Here is a 22,330-nt window from a genome sequence, read left to right on the forward strand (position 1 = left end):
GCGATTCTCACAGTCCTCATTCTTCTTTCTCTGTGTATGGCTCCTTAATCTGACATGGTTTAAAGGCAGCTCCCACTTCTCCCAGGAGCACAACATTCATAATTGGAATGCACCAGCCTGTGGGGAAGTCCGGGATTCCCCGGGACGAAGTAGGGCTTTGCGAATGCTCTAGAAGGAGTGAACATCTGCACCAGAGCCTGGTTCGCACCTACTGCTCTTGAGTTGCAAAGTAAACCCCTAGCCTGGGCTGGAAGCCAGTCAGGCTGATGGCTGACTGCCCTGCCTCCGACCCCTACTCTGGGTTTCTCAGCGGTTTGACTTTGCTGGGCTAACAAATGGTGAAAGCTTTCTATAAAGTATTTGAGTTAAACGGGACAACTGGGTGCTCAAAATACCAGCTAAAAACACAAATTCTTTACCGAACCGAACATAATGTTCTATTTTCATTGTAGATGAAATGTTGTATTTGTTCCTATTTTCATGTTCTATTTTCTGACTATAAGTTTGTTCATACTCAAAATTGTCTACAATTGACTGGAATTAACTTATGAGAGAACGAAATGACATGAGTCATACCCACAAGAAACACTCTGACAGAGAAAGTGATGCTTTGTAGAATATTTGTAAAACGAGGCAGTTTACTGTCTTTCATCTTCCTTAAGTCTGAAATTGAAATCTTCAAGACAGGTTAAGTCTTCAACACTGACTCTCATTGAAAAACATGATTTTAATTTACAAAAGACAAAGTGGGTATACATTTGTAAACATTTATTCTCTTGAACTGAAAAAGGCTTGCATCAGCACACATTGTACAGCCTTGCGAATTGAAAAAAAGGTTCCTTGTTCATAAGTGCAATGAATCTTTGATGTCCAGTGATCCGCTGCAAACAATGAAAACACATTCTAAACCACTTGAAGAAGTTTCCAGCATTCATCAAATGCATTTCCTCAGGTGACAAAAAAAATCCACAAGGAAGGGAATGAAAATAAGTGGCATTTAATTATTGGAGGGAGATGTAAAAAAAAAAAGTGGAAGTATTTTCCTGCCTAGAATGATTCCTATCCCCCTTTGAACCTAAGTGGTTTGATTAAGAGGCATTAAGAACATAATTTAATTTACCCTTAATATTCATACGACCTAAGTGAATAAGGAAAAGACCCTACGAGGGAGTTCTATATTTTCTGGAAATTGTTTCTGTGTTTAGAGATACAGGGGAAGAGTAATTTTCTATTCGTGGGCTCTCCTTAGTCACCCTCCAGCCCCCCAAAGACAGTGCATGGTTGTGACTGGGTTATTACACTCCTGCATTCTTTTTCCCCCAAATTCTATGTTGGGTCACACTGTGCTGGCTGCAAAAAAAGAAATACAGGTTGCAACTGTTTGTAATCATTCTGAAGAATAATTTGCTGTACAATAGAGCTTTGGATCTGATACAAGAATTCAGAAATATAAAACAAAATAACTATAAAAGTTAGGAGGCAGTTGAACAGCATTTCCTCAGAAAAAGCTGCTAACTCTGTATCATTCCGATGTGGATTCCTACAGTCATTTGGGGTGAACTTTCCCCCCTTGGCTGGATCACTGGCCTGTCTTCAGAAGTTGTTAACGCCACGACCACACATCCTAGGAGTCTCTATCATGTTAACAGAAGCTCCAAATACCAAGCCAGTTAAAGATGGGAGAGGACGGGGGAATCACAAAGGCCATGGGTACAAGGTGGCTGTTACTGAGAACTTGCCCTTTCCAAAATGTGAAAGTCATAGTGCTTCTTGCTCGTTCTCAGCTTAAACTTGTTAACCGAGTTAATCTGTTTCTTCAGAGCATTCTGCGCGGCGGAGATGGAGGGGAATGTGGCTAAGACAGTGTACGTGGAGGCCAAGTCACTGGGTTTAGAGCGTTCGGGGTTGACAGTGCTGTCCCCGCTGCCACAGCAGAGGGGGTGACGACGCAGCTGGGGCTGGGACTGGGGGTCCCGGAGCCACCGGATCTTGGCGCCAATTTTAAAGAGTTCCCCAAAAAGCTTCTCGGCTTCCATGCGAGTTATTCCATCTGGTAGTTCAGTAATTTCCAAGACCTTCCCAACAACTAGAATGGAAAAGGTGAGCAATTAATAACCCCTGTTACCCACAGGTGGGCAAAAAGTACTGCAGACACAAATATGACACAGGAAACGAACATAACTTTCTGAAACCACTCAAATCCACAGAGTTATACGTGTTATGGCTGTCTTCTAAACATTTCCTACCTACTCCTCAGGCGGTCACACTGGCAGCCTCACATACAAAACGCAGCCTGTGCAGTGGCGTCTCCAAACTAGGTGTGTGATCCTGGGCACACAGGTTCCTGAACTTCGAATTCCCATTGTAAACCTGCACAGGATCTTTAAAAGAGCACCTGCCCTAACGCCCCCAAGGCTGTTGAAAAGCAAGTTAAGGTACCGACTTGAAAACACCCTGCCATAGAAAGGCAATGTATTTTTTCGTTCAGCCTGTCACCTAAAGGGTGTAAGGACTATTTCCTTTCTCAAAGAATACAGAGGCAACGCGTTTCATCCTACCTGTTCCTCTCTCACATCTCTTTTGAATCCTTTTGGTCCCTTCACCCCTCCTAAACCCACCTGTACCTCAGTACTCTCAAATTCTGAAAAGAGACGGAATCAAAAGAACACGTTCAAGAACCCTACATTATAGATGGCATAATTTTCTAAGACTTTGTGCAGGACTCTAGAAGAGGAAAACCCGTTTCTGTGGTGTGGCAGTTTTACAGACTGTCAGGCCAACAGTTTGTAGAACCACATCCGGATGCCTCTTGGGGACACACCTGCTTCTCCTGCACCAAGGTCGGTGGATGCAGCTTTTTTAGCTTGTTTCCTTCCTCGGTTTCCATGCCTGCTGCCAGACTGACCCTGAAAATCCACAAACATGAATAATAAGGTTAATGATGCCGCAAAACGTGATTGCGATTGTTCGACCGCTTAACGCATAACCATACTCACTCTGGGTTTTCTACTTCAGCCGAAAAAAAACCCAGTTCTAGGCCTTCTGAATTCTGCCTCGGCGGCAGGGGTACTTTGGCCTGTCACTATCACCAGTCACTTGCTGAACAGTCTTTGTAAGTGAGAGCGCCCAATGGCCTCCACCGCCCCCCAATATGTGGACTGCAATCAGGGACCCCTGCTCCACCAAGCGGCCCACCACCTTCTCCCTCTCTCTGCTCTCGGACAGGCCAGGGCAACACCGATACATCCACTGGCCCAGGCACACAGTTCTCCTTAGTGCGGTGCCAACTCGGGGGCCAGGGCACTCCACACTCTCAGCAACAGAAGCATGATGCTCGCCAACAAAGCCCAGGAGGTCAAGACAGCTGGCTCTCACACCTGTTGGGCTGGTATGTGTCCGTGCAGAACAGCAGGAGGGTTGTACTGCAGGGGCTGGCCAAGTAACGGGTATCTGGCATCTCCTGGAAGTTGATAAAAAATGATTTTTACGTTTTCCTCGGGTATGAAGTACTTCTCAGTTTTCTCAGCTGTCTCGGGATGAGACGGGGAAACATGTTTAGTATAATAAAATAGTGTAGGTATTGACATATTTTTTTAAAAGAATTAAAAGCCTCCATCTAGCCTTTAAAGAGCTGGGGTAAACTTCTGAAAGGACTAAGGACTAATAACAATGGTTATGAGGGAGGTTAAGTGGTACGAGCTGGGGAGACAGGTTAGCACGGAGAGAACAGCTCTGTAAACCTTAACATTCTATGCGAAATCCACCAAAGTAACTGTAATAGCTCATTACGCCCACTTGAGATGCTAAAATCCGCATTTTTCTCTGATGCTTAAAAATTAACAGAAATTACATTTCAGGGGATGGAAAAAAACCTTGGAAAAACATGAAGCTCTCTATCTCTCCAAATTCATTATTACTTACTATAAACATATGCATTTATACATATACATATCCTCATGCAAACATTTTTCTAGGCTTAATCAATGGGTATATTTACATTCTAGGTCTTGGGTCTGCTCTTAAGCTCTCTTTAAATGAAAGTCTGTAACAATATTTATAACGTAAACTTGCTTAGAAAGACTGGCACAGTTCCTCAGTGTTACTCATGAGCAAGCAACCCCTTCCTAAATCAACAAGTGAGGGCTAGTCAGGATGGAGATACTCCAATTATTTTCTTTCACGCATGAGTGCCTATAAGTCATCCCGTGGAAAGGGCTTCATAAATGCTGACTGCAAAAGCCTTGTCCTGGAGAATAATGTTCTCATTTGTTATATTCTCATTTTATTTTAACTGTAAATCCCCCAATGTAGCACGTTCAGTGTCTGGAGAAGGGTTATGCGTAGCCACTAGGACAGCATCTTCAGGAAATCATACAGTGCTTCTCCTGACACTTTCCTAACAGAGAGAACCAAGGCATGAACCTCCTGCCACTCTGTGGGGCTCTTTTCTTTCTTTTATTTTTTTTTGCGGTACGCGGGCCTCTCACTGTTGTGGCCTCTCCCGTTGCGGAGCACAGGCTCCGGACGCGCAGGCTCAGCGGCCATGGCTCACGGGCCCAGCCGCTCCGCGGCATGTGGGATCTTCCCGGACCGGGGCACGAACCCGTGTCCCCTGCATCGGCAGGCGGACTCTCAACCACTGCGCCACCAGGGAAGCCCTGTGGGGCTCTTTTCTGATGAACACTTTTGGGGTGCTTGGGCAGCTCCCTGGCAGAATACACCCAGGACATACTTGCTCCATCCCAAACAATAGTTGAAGGGAAGATATGACATGGAGGTTTAGCACTGAGATCAGAGATGCAATTTTAAGCATGAAGATGTATAAAAACAGTTGCAAAGAAGTCAGAGTTGGGTTTCCCTGGTGGCGCAGTGGTTGAGAGTACGCCTGCCGATGCAGGGGACACGGGGTCGTGCCCCGGTCCGGGAGGATCCCACATGCCACGGAGCGCCTGGGCCCGTGAGCCGTGGCAGCTGAGCCTGCGCGTCCGGAGCCTGTGCTCCGCAACGGGAGAGGCCACAACAGTGAGAAGCCCGCATACCGCAAAAAAAAAAAAGTCAGAGTTAAGTTCAGGCCTATGGAGCAGTATTCTTTGCAAATACAGAGATGAGACTGTAGTCAGCAACAGCCATAGACCCCTCCTGGTAGGCTATTACTGCCACATACTGTTTCAATCCACACACCGTTTCAATTTATTTTTTTATAATGTGCTTTATTTTTCTAGTTTATTAAAGTTATTTGGCTTTGTAAAAAACGTGGAAATAAGAGAATTATAAAGGAGAAGTTAGAGACCACCCTGGTAATTCCATTACTTCTAACATTTTGGTGTGTATCTTTCCAGTCTTGGTTTTATGTACGTGTGCTTACACATGTATATATGTGTGCATTCTGTAATTCTTTGAAAAACCTGAGATATAATTAACGTAAAATAAAATACACATCTTTAGTGTTGGGTCTGATGAAATCTAACTATTGCAAAAGTTCATGTAACCATGACCCAGAGAGAAGAGTATTTCCATCTCCTTGGAAGTTCCCTCAAGCTCCTTTCAGTCAATTCCATATCTCATTCACACCACAATCTGAGTGCTAACATCGTAGCTTAGTAGCCTATAGTTGGATTTCATAAAATTAGAATCCTGTCTTCTTTTTGTGTCTGGATTGCTTTTTGCTTAACACGACTTGGAGATTCATCCATGCTGTTGCATGCCAGTGGTTTGCTTTGTTCATTTTTATTGCTGAGCTGTAAGGAATACTACAGTTTTTTTATCCAACCTCCTGATGGTGGACATTTGGGTCACTATCCAGTTGGGGCTGTTATAAGAAAATAAGGTTGTTATAAATGTACTTGTACAAGTCTGCACAGACATGTCTTCATTTCTCTTGGGTAAATACCTAGGAGTGGAACCGCTGCACTGTTAGGTAAGTCATTAACTTTGTAAGAAACTGCCACATCTTTTTCCAAAGTGGTCATATCATTTTACACTCCCACACGAATGTGTGAAAATGTTGGTTGCTCTGTATCTTCACCAACATTTGGTTTTGTTAGTCTCTTTGACTACAGCCGTTCTAGTGGGGGTGAGCGGTATTTCACTGAGATTTTAATGTTCCTTTCCCTAATGAATGATGCTGAGCACCTTTTCAAGAGCTTATTAGACATCTGTTTATCTTCTTTTTTGAAATGTCCATGTAACTTGTTCCTTTTTTTTTTTTTAACATCTTTATCGGAGTACAATTGCTTTACATTGTTGTGTTAGTTTTTGCTGTATAACAAAGTGAATCAGCTATATATATATATATATCTCGCCATATCCCTTCCCTTTTACGTCTCCCTCCCTCCCACCCTCCCTATCCCACCACTCTACGTGGTCACAAAGCACCGAGCTGATCTCGCTGTGCTATGCGGCTGCTTCCCACTAGCTATCTATTTTACATTTGGTAGTGTATATAAGTCAATGCTACTCTTTCACTTCATCCCAGCTTACCCTTCCCCCTCCCCGTGTCCTCAAGTCCATTCTCTATGTCTGTGTCTTTATTCCTGTCCTGCCCCTAGGTTCTTCAGAACCATTTGTTTTAGATTCCATATATATGTGTTAGCGTACAGTATTTGTTTTTCTCTTTCTGACTTACTTCACTCTGTATGACAGACTCTAGGTCCATCCACCTTATTACAAATAACTCAATTTCGTTTCTTTTCATGGCTGAGTAAATATTCCATTGTATACATGTGCCACATCTTCTTTATCCATTCATCTGTCAATGGACACTTAGGTTGCTTCCATGTCCTGGCCATTGTAAATAACTTGTTCTTTAAAAATTACTCACTGTACTATGACTACTTCCCCTCTTAATGATTCTTTAAGACATTATTTTTAGATTACTGTATAGAATTACTTATATGGAGATATATACATCCATAATCTAATCAATCTCCTTACTAATGGACATTTAGATTGTTTTTGAACTTTTCTGGCATAGAATAAACTCTTCTGTGCATAAACCATTGTGTGCATTATCCTTAGGATAAATTCCAGGAAATAAAATTAATGGTTTCCATGTTATTTTATAATCATCTGCTTGAGTTTCTGTTCCTCCAACTAGACTGAGGGTTGATGACGATGAGGTCTTGGCCTTATTCATCTTTGTACATCTGGGGCACAGTAAGTCCTCAATATTTGTTGAATAAATTTTTGAATAAACTCTTGATATTATTCGTCTAATATAGAAATTAGAAATACAAAACAGATACCACATAGCCTATTACTACTACAGAGGAATGGAGCTGAAGAATAAGTCAGTCATTTTAATTCATCATGCAATTATTATAAGTAATTAATAAATTAGGAATTAATTAATTAATTTTTTTGGGGGGGCCAGGCTGTGCGGCATGCTGGATCTTATTTCCCTGACCAGGGATTGAACCCGTGCCCTATGCAGTGGAAGCGTGGAGTCTTAACCACTGGACTGCCAGGGAAGTCCCAGTAATTGATTATTAATTGTGATGAAACCTTAAGGTTAGGAGAGTGAATGGTAATAAATAAAGATGCCTGAGTGAGGTGAAAATGCAGTCCTGTGGAATAATGAAAGGTAGTGGTACCAAGTAAATCACAAAGTGCCTGGGAATGGATGTCCTAAAATTCTCTGAGGCTGTGACTAGCTTTGTGCACACTTACCTTGCCCAGGGACAAAGGGTCTAGAAAACTGGGGTATGATGGAAAGTGGTGGTCCAGAGGGACGGACAGTTTTCAGGGTAGACAGCTGAGCTGGTGCTGGCGACTGAGCTGGTGAAATAATGGGACTACTGAGTTGAGGACTGTGCTGCAATTATATCAAGAAAAAAGGTCAGCATTTTAGGCTTTTTGCAAATTTCCCTTTGGACAGAAATTTTTACTCTTTCTGATTACAGATATGTACTTGTTACACCACTGCAATAGCTACTTTGTTATTAAAAAAGTTAAAACAGTATAGAAATTTATAATTTCCAATTCCCAAGGATAAACACTGGTAAACTGTTTCCATGCACATGCATCCATACATCTGTTTTACAAAAATGGAAACAGATTATACATCCTATTTCTGAATCTTGCTTTTGTACCTTTACAATAATATCGTAGATACTTTTCCATCAGAGAATATACACATCTACTTCATTCTTTTTTTCATATTAACTGTTTATTTTCAACTTCATCCTTAAAACAGTTGCAAAAATAGTCCAAAAAATTTCAGATTTCCCAAATGTTAATATTTTATTATATTTGCTTTCTCTCTCTATATATAGTTACTTCTTTTCTGAACTATTAGAGAATGAGTTGCTCACAATACCACTCTATTTCCAACATAATTAGTGTCTATTTCCTAAAAACAAGGACATTTTCTTAAATAACCACAGTGAATTATCAAAATCAGGTGACTAACGACATAATATCACATCATTTATATAATTTATTCAAATTTTGCCAACTGTCCCACTAAGGTACTTTATAGCAGAAGAAAAAAAGAAAGAAAACCTTCCTCCTTCTACTACAGAATCCACTGTAGAATCAACTGCTGCATTTAATTGTCTTGTCTCTTTAACCTTCTTCACCTAGAAGAGTCTGTCTTTCTTCTCTCTCATGATTTTGACATTTTGAAGATCAGTTTCTGAAGGTCACTCTGAAGACCAGTTATTTTGTAGAATGGCTCTCAACTTGGGTTTGCCTACTGTTTCCTCATCAAAAAGCTTATGATATACATTTGGGGAAGGGAATTCCAGAGAAGTGATGTTGTGTCCTTCTCAATGCATCCTGTGAGAAGGTACATGCCATCCACTTGTCACCACAGTACTGGTGATGTTTCTTTTGACTGCTTGGTTAAGGTGGTGTCTGCCAGGTTTCTCCATTGTCAAGTTACTATTTTTTCCTTTCTAGTTATAAATGTCTTGTGGGGAGATCATAATATCTCTGAACAGAGACAATTTTACTTCTTCATTTCCAACTGGGACACATTTTATTTCTTTTTCTTACCTCATTGCATTGCCTAGAACCTCCAGTACAATCTTGGTTGGTGAAGATACTTCGTATGATATTTACCTTTTAAAATCTGTTAAGGCTTGGGGACTTCCCTGGTGGCGCAGTGGTTAAGAATCTGCCTGCCAATGCGGGGGACACGGGTTCCAGCCCTGGTCCAGGAAGATCCTACATGCTGCGAAGCAACTAAGCCTGTGCGCCACAACTACGGAGCCTGTGCTCTAAAGCCTGTGAGCCATAACTACTGATTCTGTGTGCCACAACTACTGAAGCCCGCATGTCAAGAGCCCATGCTCCACAACAAGAGAAGCCATAGTAGTGAGAAGCCTGCATACTGCAATGAAGAGGAGCCACTGCTCGCTGCAACCAGAGAAAGCCTGCACAGAGCAACAAAGACCCAATGCAGCCGTAAATAAATAAATAAATAAATTAAAATAGATAAATAAAATCTGTTAAGGCTTTACATGTGGCCTAACAATAAAGTCTATCGAAGAAGATGTGCAGTGTGCACCTAAGAGGAATGTATATGCTGTTGTTGTCAGGTAGTCTGTGTATGTTTGTTAGATCTAGTTGGTTCACTGTGTTTAAGCCAATTTTTTACTTATCTTCTGTCTGGTTGTTCCATCCATTATTGAGAGTAGGGTATTATGTCTCCAACTATCAATGTAGAACTGTCTATTTCTCCCTTCAGTCGTGTCAGTTTTTGCTTCATATATTTTGATGGTCTGTAATTAGGTGTGTAAGAGTTTAGAATTGTTATATCTTCTTGCTGTATTGAACCTTTTATTAATATATAATATTCTTTATATCTTGTAAAGTTTTTGGATCTGACATTAGCATAACCACCTCTGCTCTCTTTTGGTTATGATTTGCATGAAGTATCTTTTTTCATCCTTTCACTTTCAATCTATTTGTGTCTTTGGATCTAAAGTGAATCTCTTGTAGACAGCATATAGTTAGATCATGTGTTTTTATCCATTCAACCAATCTGTCTTTTGAATGAAGATTTTAATCCATTTCCATTTAAAGCGATTACCAATCAAGGGGGATTTAATTTTATCATTTTGCTATTTGTTTTCTGTATGTCTTATTGCTTTTTGTCCCTCATTTCCTGCACTACTGTCTTCTTTTGTGTTTGCTTGATTTTTTTTGTACTGAAATGTTAAAATTCCTTTCTCATTTCCTTTTGTATACATCCCATAGCTTTTTTCCTTCGTGCTTACCTTGGGGATTACACCTAACATCCAAAAGTTAAATATAATGCTCAAATTTGAATTTATACTAGCTTAACTTCAATAACATACAAAAACTGTGCTCCTCTGTCTCTACCCCCTTTGGTTGCTGATGTCACAAAATTACATTTTTATACTCTATGTGCCCCCAAACAAACTTATAATTCATTCTTTTTTTTGGCCGCACTGCATGGCAGGCAGGATCTTAGTTCTCTGACCAGGGATCGAACCTGTGCCCCTTGCAGTGGAGGCGCAGAGTCTTAACCACTGGACTGCCAGCAAAGTCCCAAACTTATAATTCTTTTAAGTGCATTAGTCTCTTAAATTATGTAGAAAACAAAATGGGGAGTTAGAAATCAAAGTTATAATAACACTGTCTTTGAGATAATAATTGTTTAAAAAATATTAATCTCTTAATTCATGTAGAAAGCAAAAAGTGGAATTATAAACCATTGGAACAATACTACTAGCTTTTATAATTGCCCATGTACTTAACTGAGAGCTTTTTCCCCCATATGGCTTCATGTTACTGTTTAGCATATTTTCATTTCACTCTACGGGACTCTTGAGAACTTCTGGCAGGGCAGGTCTCAAATTTTGTTATCTAGGAATTCTTAATTTCTCCCTCACTTTTGAAGGGCAGTTTTTTTTTTTTTAATTAATTAATTTATTTATTTTTGGCTGCATTGGGTCTTCATTGCTGCACATGGGCTTTCTCTAATGCCAGTGAGTGGGGGCTACTCTTTGTTGTGGTGCGCAGGGTGCGCGGGCTTCAGTAGTTGTGGCTTGCAGGCTCAGTAGCTGTGGCTCACGGGCTCTAGAGCAGAGGCTCAGCAGTTGTGGTGCATGGGCTTAGTTGCTCTGCGGCAGGTGGGATCTTCCCGGACCAGGGATTGAACACGGGTCTTCTGCATTGGCAGGTGGATTCTTAACCACTGCGCCACCAGGGAAGGCCCTGAAGGACAGTTTTGCTAGATATAGGATTCTTGGTTGACGGTTTTTCTTCTTGTAGCACTTTGAATATATCGGCCTGTTGCCTCCAGTCTCCAAAGTTTCTGATGAGAGATCTGCTGATAATCTTGTGATGAGTTGTTTCTTTCTTGCTGCTTTTAATATTCTTTGTCTTTCTAAAAATTGATTACAGTATGTCTCAGTGTGCATCTCTGAGTTCACCTTACTTGGAGTTTGTTGAGCTGCTTGATGTTTACATTCATGTCTTTTATCAAATTTGAGAAGTTTTCAGTCATTATTTCTTCAAATATTCTCTCTGTCCCCTTCTCTCTTCTCCTTCTGAGATACCCACAGTGTTTATGTTGGTCCACTTGATGGTGTTCCATAGGTTCCTTAGGCTCTGTTCACTTTTCTTCATTCTTTTTTGTCTGTTCCTCAGACTCGAATCATTTACATTGTCCTATCTTCAAGTTCTCTGATTCCTTCTTTTGCCTGCTCAAATTTACCAATGAATTCCTTTAGTGTATTTTTTCATTTTAGTCATTGTATTTTCAGCTCTAGAATTTTTCCTAAATGGCACAGAAATTTATTTAATAATTTACCCACTACTGAATATCAGACTATTTTCAGATTTTCAGTGTTACAACAGAGAAGAAAGAAATATCCTTGCAAACATATTCTTGCATGTTTCTTCCACAATTTTTACTAGACAAAGTTCTAGAAGTGAATTTGTGAATCAGAGGCCTTCCACATTTTGAAAAATGTCACTAAACTGCACTCCAAAAAGAGTTGTATCAATCAATTTACCAAGAGTCACAAGAGAGTTTACAACTGGATATATTTGCCAACACTGCAAATTAATAGTCTTCCTAAATATCCCAGTTATACAGATAAAAAAACTATTTTTATATTTTTATCTCTTTAATGGCCACTGGCCATTTATAGTTTGTGAGCTAGCCTATAAGTGACCGTTGCCTTTTTTATTTTGATATGATTTTGTCATGTGCATTGACAAATTTTTTTAGTTTGTCTTTAAAAAAAAAATTAAAAACCTTTCAATGTTGTAGACAAACTTTCAAGTATATAAAAGTATATACTCATCATAGACAGATGAGTATAACAAACTTCCATATACTCATCATCCAGCTTTGATTGTGATATCCCCTGCTTTTTTTCTTACTAGACAATTTAAAGGAATTCTCAGATTATCACAGCATTTCACTTGTAAATATTTCAGTATATAAATATTTCTATCTAACAGATAAGAACTATTACAAAAAACCCCACCTTTATCATACTAACAAATTTAACATATTTAACTGTCCACTTTTTGCCCCAAAATGTCTTTTGGCTGTTCAGTATCCAAGGAAGATCGCCATATATTGCATCTGATTTTTATAACTCTTAAGTCTCTTTTATTTATTTATTTATTTATTTATTTATTTATTTGCCGTACGCGGGCCTCTCACTGTTGTGGCCTCTCCCGTTGCGGAGCACAGGCTCCAGACGCGCAGGCTCAGTGGCCATGGCTCACGGGCCCAGCCACTCTGCGGCATGTGGGATCTTCCCGGACCGGGGCATGAACACGTGTCCCCTGCATCGGCAGGCGGACTCTCAACCACTGCGCCACCAGGGAAGCCCTTAAGTCTCTTTTAATCTACAACAGACTCATTCTTCATTTAAAAATGCCATTTATTTGCTAAAGAAATAGGCCAATTTATCCAATAAAATATTCCACTGTACATATAAATTGCTTTATATTTTCTTCCTTTATTTTCTGTAAATTAACAGCAAGACTTAGAGAGGCTTGATTAGACTCAGGTTCAATATATATATATTTTTTTGGCTGCACTGCACGGCTTATGGGATCTTAGTTCCCCGACCAGGGATCAAACCCATGCCCCCAGCAATGGAAGCTCAGAGTCCTAACCACTAGACTGCCAGAAAATTCCCAGGTTCAATATTTTTGACAAGAGTATATCATAGGTGATGCTTCTAAACCACATTAGGAAGCAAATAATGTTTGGTTGGCCCAATTTAATTGATGCTACAATTGAACAGTTGCTTCAAGTGCTGTCTGCCTAATCTACCCATTTTAAAGTTCCCCATAAATCGTTTCCTAATGTTTCTGGCATTTGCTGATGATGTTTCCCTGTTCATTACTTTAACAGGATTCCAAAATAGTGATTTTTAAGTTCTATCATTGCTTTTAAATTTATTAGTTGTATTTCTTCTATGATGAAGAGCATTCCCTCATCAACTTTCTGGCTACAGTAAAATACAATTCAGACGGGAAAGGTAGGATAACAGCTTAATTCATTTTCTTTACCAAATTTCAGATCTAGTTTATCTTCTGAATTTTTAAATTAAAAGGATTTAAATTATGCAAACGTTGGGAAACATATTTAAATATTGAAATAAAGTGTCTGGATATAGAGAATGTTCAAACTTCTTTACTAATCTGTTTGAGAAGATTTCAAATTCGGCATCAAGCCTTATAGGTTGGTCAACCTTATGTAACTAAATATTGAAAGTTTTAAAATTATAATAAAAGAAGCATCTTACCTGAACAATATTGTCTATACTGCTAAATTCCACACACTTCTGTCCTCTTTGGTGATCACAGTAGTATTTGTTTTGCTTCCACAGTGGGGGTGAATGGGCACGAGACTGTGGATTGTTTGGTACACTGAGCTGCATCATCACCATTCCGCCACCAGCTGGTGGAGGTGGCACAGCTGAAAATCAGAATCAGGACACTGCAATTAGCAAACTTTAGCAAATAGCTGGTATCTTTAAACACCAAGATAATGGCAATAATTTTACATCTCTGAAAAAAATTTTACTGCTATTTATGCAAGCCAGATTTAAACTCTAATGCTTATACTACAAGTGCTGTCTTTAAAAAGACATTGAAATTGACTCTGTAGACCTAAACATCTCACTTATCCTCAACATAGTAAGTCAGGAAAGTCCAATTATCTACAACAAGACCTAGTATAGAGTAGGACAATTGCGATATGATCTACAAAAGTGCTTAATTTTTAAAATAAATTCATTTTCAAACGAGCATTATTCTAAATACATAAAGGAACACCCTGGGAAAAATCAGTATCCTATAGAAATTTTGACATACAGAGAAAAGTCGTCTTTTGAGTGAATCAGTCTCATGCGGTGGGAAAAAGTTTGGGATACAGGAATCAGAAAGCACAATTTCAGTGCCCTGAAATGTCCTATAACTCTGGGGAAATTATTTTTCCTCTTTTATTGTATTTTCTCATCTGAAAAAGGCTAGGAAGACCTCCTTGGCTGACTTTAAAGAGTTATAATAATCATATGCATGTACAAACACTGCTAGCTGTACAGTACCTGTGGACTACAATATCTACGTTCTTATCTGATTTATTCCTGCCATGGCACTGGTACTGCAGCACTACTAGTATTCGGAATGTAACTCTGCTACTCACCACTTCAGTGTAAGGTAAGGTGCCCTGTGCCCCACCTCCCGGGCCACTGTTTGCATTGCAGTAATCGTAATGGTAGTTTCCAATTCCCCAGAAATAGCACCACACTGACCTGTCTAGGCACACCACAGAAGGGCTGACTGCTTAGGAACATCTCAAGGTTCTCATTGGCCCAGCAGCCCATGCTGATGCAGCCACTATTAGTCATGTATTTGATAATCATTTATTGTTTCTCTGCTTCTTTGAGATTACATATGTCAGCAGATCATTACAATAAAATATGATAAAGGATTGTTTAAGACACTATGGAAGCAGAGAAAATGAAGCAACAAACTCTGTTTTAAGGACTGAGGAAGGCTTTGCAGAAGAGGTGATTTCTGAGTCAAACTTCAAGGATAAGCAGGATTTTGGCAAACTGGATGGCGGACAGGCATTCCAGGTGGAGGGAAGAACAGGTACACAAGTATCTTTGGCATGAAAGAGCATAGTATAGTCTACAAATAGAGTTCTGTATCACTTGAGCATATATGTATAAATAGAAGGCTTAACTGCTAGGGAGTGTAGATGGAGAATCTATGCAAATTTTTAATTCAGAGGAATGACATGAAGAGACATCTGTTTCAGGACAGTGATTCTTGAACTGTGTATATATGTGTGCATGTGTTGTGGAGGAGGAAAGCTGGACATGGGGCAACATGAAATAAGCAAAACACATAAGAAATTACTGTGAAGACATGAAAAGAACTGACCAAAAGTAGAGGCAGTGAGGAAGGAAAGATGGTACCAGCTTTGAGGAAATGGTGAAGCCTGAGTGTGAAAGGGGAGAACGGAAGAGAGTTATAATTTTGCCATTTGTATTGGACTCTAGATAGAAGGTGAGGAAAGGGAGGCAGGAAGAGGGAGAAATATTAAATCTAGTGCCCCGGACACATCCCTGAGTAGGAATGTCCAGCAGGCAGTTGGCTATGTGGTCTTGTCTCGACAGAAATAAAATTTGGGAGACACTGGCAAAAAGCCGTTGTTGAAACCGAGGAAGTGGCTGGACTTCCGAGGAAGAAGCTGAAGAGTAATGAGAGATGGTATCCCAGAGAACATCACTACTTATGAGGCAGGCAGGAAGGAGAGCCTGAGGAGGAGAATCGGAGAGCAGCGGCAGTGGTAGCAGGGGAAAAGGAAGAAGTGGGCGGAACCTGTTAGCTCTGATTTCTCATGGCACCCTGCATACTCTGGGTACATCTCAGCACCTAACAAGTTGAAAACCTTTATCTAGAAATGTCCAAGGAACTTATTTCTCAAATGGACAAACCACTGCCTTCTTTTTTTCCAATTGTCTATTCATACCTGCACACTGGTGGCCTTGAAGCTGCTGGGAATTGCATGGTGAAGTAGTTCGAGGCAACTGTACTTGTTCTGATCCTGGAGGTTGCAAGTAACCCACTGAGGAGCTATGGGGAAAAAAATCAAACATACAAAAAAACACAGCACAATGAGATGGAGATGACTGTAAAGATTCTTTGAATGAACAGTCCTATAAATTTATTTAAATAAAATTATTTTTCAAGTAGGTCAGCTTAGTAAAAGTCAAAACTAACTCTTTTCTAAACTGAGAGTTATAAATAATTACTTTTTGGATAAAAATCACCTTGTTTTTGACAATAACACAGATTTTTAAAAATAACTCCTGATTTCATTGCTCTTATTCTTTTACGACTTATTCTAAATATGATTTTTGTACTGTTCAAATAATTATTTTAAAAAGAAGAAAAATAACTCACTAATTTTACAGAATAAAAAGGTACTTTATTTGGATCTCACTAAGCTATACTTTAGAAGAGAGAATATGCAGTTAGACAATGATGAGACTCAGAAAAAAATACGTTATTCTCTAAAAAATGTGCTATCTAAGGACATAAGGTACTATCTAAGGAATAAAATAAACAATAGAACATGATTCTGACATATTCTAATAGAAATACTGACAAAAATAGAAGGCTGTTATTGTAAAACCATTAAGCTATTACTGTATTTTTCAATGGTTAGTCTTTGAGAATCAAACTAATATGGGATTTGTCGTAATATGTCTTTAAAGTTTTCTCCATTTAGCAATTTCAAGAAAATAGTGAAAATCATAGAGCAATACCGTGAATTCTTTCTGAGAATTCTCAAGGAATCAGAAATCTTAATTTATTATAAAACCCTGTTACCACCCTTTTTTAATCATTTAAATCAACTTTCTTTACATGGTATTTTATTTCTTAATCTAGCTTTAACAACTTTTTGCATTTACATCTCACATAACTGCATCAAAAATACTACATTAGATCCAAGTACTGAATTACAGAAAATACAGGGAGACATGTTAAACAACACCATGATGACACAATCAGTCAAATCCAGACTCTGGGACACTCTACAAGACAAATGTGTGAAAACATAAGCAGTACTTGTGAGGTAGCTGGTAATACAAAGACCAACTGGATATTGGATATAATTAAGAAATTAACTGTTAAATTTTTTAGAATGTGAAACAGTACTATTAAGTTAGGTAGGTTTAAAAAAACCTTTTAGGGATACCTATACTGAAATACTCGTGAATGAAAATAATATGATACCTGGGTTTATTTCAAAATAATATGGGAGGAGGATGAAATAGAAGTTTAAATGAAAACAGATTAGTCATTAGTTGATAAATGTACAAGCTAAGTGATGGGTACATGGGGGTTCAGTACACTTCTGTTTACAATTATGTGTATTTAAAAATGTCTGTAGGGACTTCCCTGGTGGTCCAGTGGTAAAGAATCTGCCTTCCAATGTAGGGTGCGTGGGTTTGATCCCTGGTCCGGGAACTAAGATCCCACATGCTGTGGGGCAACTAAGCCCGCGTGCCTCAACGAGAGAGCCCAAGTGCTGCAAACTACAGAACCCACGTGCTCTGGAGCCCTTACGCCACAACTACAGAGCCCACGTGCCCTAGAGTCTGCATGCCACAACTAGAGAGAGAAAACCGCACACCACAACTGGAGAGAAGCCCAGGTGCCACAGCTAGAGAGAAGTCCACATGCTGCAAAAATGAGCCTGTGCACCACAACCAAAAAAAAAAAAAAAAAAAGAAAGAAAGAAAAAAAGATCCTGCACACCACAACAAAGACCCGAAGTAGCCAAAGGAAAAAAAAAAAAAAGGGACTTCCCTGGTAGCACAGTGGTGAAGAATCTGCCTGCCAATGCAGGGGACACGGGTTCGATCCCTGGTATGGGAGGATCCCACATGCCTCAGAGCAACTAAACCCAAGCGCCACAACTACTGAGCCTACACTCTGGAGCCCGCAAGCCACAACTACTGAAGTCCGCACGCCTAGACCCCATGCTCCACAACAAGAGAAACCACTGCAGTGAGAAGCCTGCACACCGCAACGAAGAGCAGCCTTCGCTTGCTGCAACTAGAGAAAACCCGCACACAGCAACGAAGACCCAACGCAGCCAGAAATAAATAAATTTATTAAAAACAAACAAACAGGGCTTCCCTGGTGGCGCAGTGGTTGAGGGTCCACCTGCCAATGCAGGGGACACGGGTTCGTGCCCCAGTCCGGGAGGATCCCACATGCCCGTGGAGCGGCTGGGCCCGTGAGCCATGGACGTTGGGCCTGCGCATCCGGAGCCTGTGCTCCGAAACGGGAGAGGCCACAACGGTGAGGGGCCCGCGTACCGAAGAAAAACAAAAACGAAAAAACCCAAACAAACAAAAACATTAAAAAAATGTACCAAGGAACTTAAAAACAGTCATATCTTATGATCTATTAATCCCACTCTAAAGACCCTATAAAAATGAAGAAATTCAAGTTGCTCACCAGGGTTAATAAATTATTGTATATTCATAAAATCAAACATTAAAAATTATATTTACAAAGAAATTTTTAATGACGTGAAAAACTCTACACCACACGAACAAAAAATATCCAATAGTATCACAACTATGTTAAAACTACATACAAAGACTTCCTTGGTGGCGCAGTGGTTAAGAATCCGCCTGCCAATGCAGGGGACATGGGTTTGAGCCCTGATCCGGGAAGATCCCACATGCTGCGCAGCAACTAAGCCCGTGTGCCACAACTACGGAGCCCGCGTGCCACAGCTACTGAAGCCCGTGTGCCTAGAGCCCATGCTCTGCAACAACAGAAGCTACCACAATGAGAAGCCCGTGCACTGCAACAAAGAGTAGACCCGCTTGCCGCAACTAGAGAAAGCCTGCGCGCAGCAACAAAGACCCAACACAGCCAAAAATAAATACATAAATAAATTTATTTTAAAAAACCAAAAAAACTACATACGAAAAGAAAAAAGATTGAGAGAATAATATGAACATGACAGTAGCAGTTAACTTTTCCAAAAATGCACACAGGCATTTAACAATTCTAATCACTAAAAATACCCTATGAAAACTGCCCGAAAAGTTCAACTTTTAAATGCTGCATCAGGGATTTAATATCAACTAATAATCTGAATCTCCTTCAGAAGTCACAGTATGCCCTGTGAAGACAATTACACTGATCTTCTGAAATATAAGTCACCTTCAATTCATTTGAGGGGTAAACTTCAGTCAGGTTTGCTGTCTCTGGAAGAAAATATTAGCTTTCTGCCTTATAAGCTCTTTGCAATTCAAGGTGACTTCTACCTTATGTATTTTTGTGATGAGGATATCTAGCTAGGACAATATAAACAAACCCTCAACCAATTAGAATTTGACCAAACTATATGCTCAATTAACGAAAATAAATGCCAAATAAAACTTTTATTGTACAATATTTGGAGTTTTCCTTACATGCAAATGGCCAATTTTTCTAGGCTTTCTGGTTAAATGTTTATATTCCTAGAAGTATTCATTTATAGCTCACCTATTTCCAATGTGAAAGATTAAAAAAAAACTGAGTACACTAAAAAACAGAGAAGAGAAAACACTTAAAAGCAAAACAGAAATGGTGTAGGGACATCTGGGATAAGATTGTTGTGTTCACTGAGAACCGAATCTACTTTGTGTTTCCCGGCAGCTAAGACAAGTTGGTGAACCCAGAGGATACTAAGACTCTGCCAGGAAGACAAAGGAAGCAAACATTTAAGCCTCTGGCAGACGCTGGGTTACAGGCATATCATAATTGTATTCTATGTTGAATTTAAAGCACGTAGTTAATTATAGAGGAATTTAGTCCTTTGATAGAAGACATGAAACGCAGTTCATAATTTTACCAGCAAACTGAGAAGCTGACGGGGAAATCTTGCCTGAAGAGAGGATTACTTCCTGTTAAAAAATAGGTAGGATGTAGAATTACTTGCAGTAAGGGCTAACATTTTCCTTAAAATGAACTTTGTAGTTTTCAAGTACTTGAATGAGACCCAAGGGTCTGCACTGCACAGTTCACATAAAAGATGCCTTTGGCTTGAGAAATATAAGGGTAGCTATTATCAAACACAATCAACCACAAAGATATCTGTGGTGCTCCTGGGAGAATGACTGAGTTTGAGAAGGGCCATACTCTAACCACCCCACTAGTATAAACTGGTTATTATCAAGCAGCTCTGTCAGTGCAGAGCTAACGGATGTATCACTTTAGTAGCTCACTGAAGTGGTTACAAACATTCACCAAACAGTAATTTTAGCTTTAGTATAGCTGATCCTAAGGTGCTCTTTTTAACAATTACTTAGCTGCTTATTAAGTCTGTGAGACCGTGAAATTGTCACTGGCACTGAGGACGATGCTTGTATGCCTGTGTGATACAGCTGAAGAACAGGTATCCCATTCCTCAAACAGCTTCATAAAATCTTTTAAATATAATTTCAAAAGACAGGATGCCAGAACAATATAATTTCTTCTTTTTTGAATCAAATTTCACCAATTAGAGACTGACTTCTGGCATGACAGCATGAGTTTACCGGTCTGCTCTCCCCACTGAAAGTGGTGAAAGCTATAAAAAAGCAACCATTGAAACCCTATGGAAATGATCCTAAGGATGAAGAGCAAACTAGAAACATCTATTCAAGAACATGTATGAAAACTCAGTAAGAAAAGTGAGTTTGGGGCTTTCCTGGTGGCGCAGTGGTTGGGAGTCCGCCTGCCGATGCAGGGAACACGGGTTCGTGACCCGGTCCGGGAAGATCCCACATGCCGCGGAGCGGCTGGGCCCGTGAGCCATGGCCGCTAAGCCTGCGCGTCCGGAGCCTGCGCTCCGCAACGGGAGAGGCCACAACAGTGAGAGGCCCGCATACCGAAAAAAAAAAAACCAGAAACAAACACGAAAAGTGAGTTTGATATCTGAACCAATACTACTCCTTCCTGCCCCTCCCAGTTTAGTGAAGTACAGACTCTACTCCAGACAGCTGTAGCCAAGAACACAGAGCTCCCTCTCCCCACAGCGCCAGAGGGAGGATTTCTTCCTAGGAGGAGTGGTATGTCAGCTTTCTCATCCTGCCCTCAGGTACCTGTTGCTGAAGCTAAATCTGGGGTGAATGAACATGAGAGGCGGGAACTCCTTTCCACCCAACCTCCACTTGTACAACAGAGGGTCTACTGTGGGTGTGATATGCAGAGAATACTGGGGCCCTGGCCTGATCACCCTTGCCCCAGCTCCTGAAGTGGTGATTTTTCACACTAGGAGAGGTAAGCCAGTGATCCTAGGCTGTGGTCTCCCCACCCTCTACCAAGTGCTCAGCTCATAGGATAGGGTGTCACTTTTAGAGAAGCTAATCACTGTCCAAACCCCCAGCTTCTGAGCCCTGGCTCAGAGATTTTTCTGGGGAGAAAAGAGGCTATAAAGCAGCACCTAATGTATTCTCCAAAGAACTGTCTTTTTAAAAATTTATTTATTCATTTATTATTTTTGGCTGCGTTGGGTCTTCATTGCTGTGCATGGGCTTTCTCTAGTTGTGGCGAGCGGGGGCTACTCTTCGTTGTGGTGCATGGGCTTCTCATTGAGGTGGCTTTTCTTGTTGCGGAGCACAGGCTCTAGGCGCACAGGCTTCAGTAGTTGTGGTATGCGGGCTCAGTAGTTGTGGCTTGTGGGCTCTAGAGTGCAGCCTCAGTAGTTGTGTGCACGGGCTTAGTTGCTCTGCAGCATGTGGGATCTTCCTGGACCAGGGCTGGAACCCGTGTCCCCTGCATTGGCAGGCGGATTCTTAACCATTGCGCTACCAGGGAAGCCCTCCAGCTTTTGTTTGTTTGTTCGTTTGTTTGTTTTTGCGGTAGGCGGGCCTCTCACTGCCGTGGCCTCCCCCGCTGCGGAGCACAGGCTCCGGACGCGCAGGCTCAGCGGCCATGGCTCATGGGCCCAGCCGCTTCGTGGCATGTGGGATCCTCCCGGACTGGGGCATGAACCCACGTCCGTTGCATCGGCAGGCGGACTCCCAACCACTGCGCCACCCGGGAAGCCCTCCAGCTTTTATTAATTACAAATAATACTGCAGTGAACACCTTTAGCATTATCTTTGCACCTTTGTGCTGGTATTTCAACCAGATAAATTTCTAGAAATAGAACTACTGGATTAAAGGTGGATTCTTAACCACTGCACCACCATGGAAGCCCCAAAAGAACTGTCTTTAATTGCAACAGAGTGGGACGAAGTTCAAGCCTACAGGTGCTTTCAGGAACAGTGATGATTGTGGTAAAGACAACTGGGAGGAGATTCAAGATTCAGGC

The 22,330-nt window shown here is 40.7% G+C and overlaps 1 protein-coding gene across 15 annotated transcripts in view; it reads right to left on the minus strand.

The window, feature by feature from the left end:
- Positions 1-707: 707 nt before the first annotated feature.
- Positions 708-22,330, minus strand: part of R3HDM1 (R3H domain containing 1) — a 114,600-nt gene continuing 92,977 nt past the window's right edge. For 14 of the 15 annotated variants that reach the window (XM_019925502.3, XM_019925495.3, XM_019925491.3 and 11 more), the window contains 6 exons: positions 15,989-16,092; positions 13,749-13,921; positions 7,669-7,813; positions 3,378-3,460; positions 2,822-2,906; positions 708-2,086 (listed from right to left, as the gene is read on the minus strand). In XM_019925502.3, the coding sequence (XP_019781061.1) occupies positions 1,725-2,086; positions 2,822-2,906; positions 3,378-3,460; positions 7,669-7,813; positions 13,749-13,921; positions 15,989-16,092 (952 nt within the window). In that variant the 3' untranslated portion in view covers positions 708-1,724. The remainder of the gene's footprint in view (positions 2,087-2,821; positions 2,907-3,377; positions 3,461-7,668; positions 7,814-13,748; positions 13,922-15,988; positions 16,093-22,330) is intronic. The other variant, XM_073807750.1, reaches the window with a different exon arrangement.

Source organism: Tursiops truncatus, chromosome 7 (assembly GCF_011762595.2).
Source record: "Tursiops truncatus isolate mTurTru1 chromosome 7, mTurTru1.mat.Y, whole genome shotgun sequence".
Lineage (NCBI taxonomy): Eukaryota > Metazoa > Chordata > Mammalia > Artiodactyla > Delphinidae > Tursiops > Tursiops truncatus.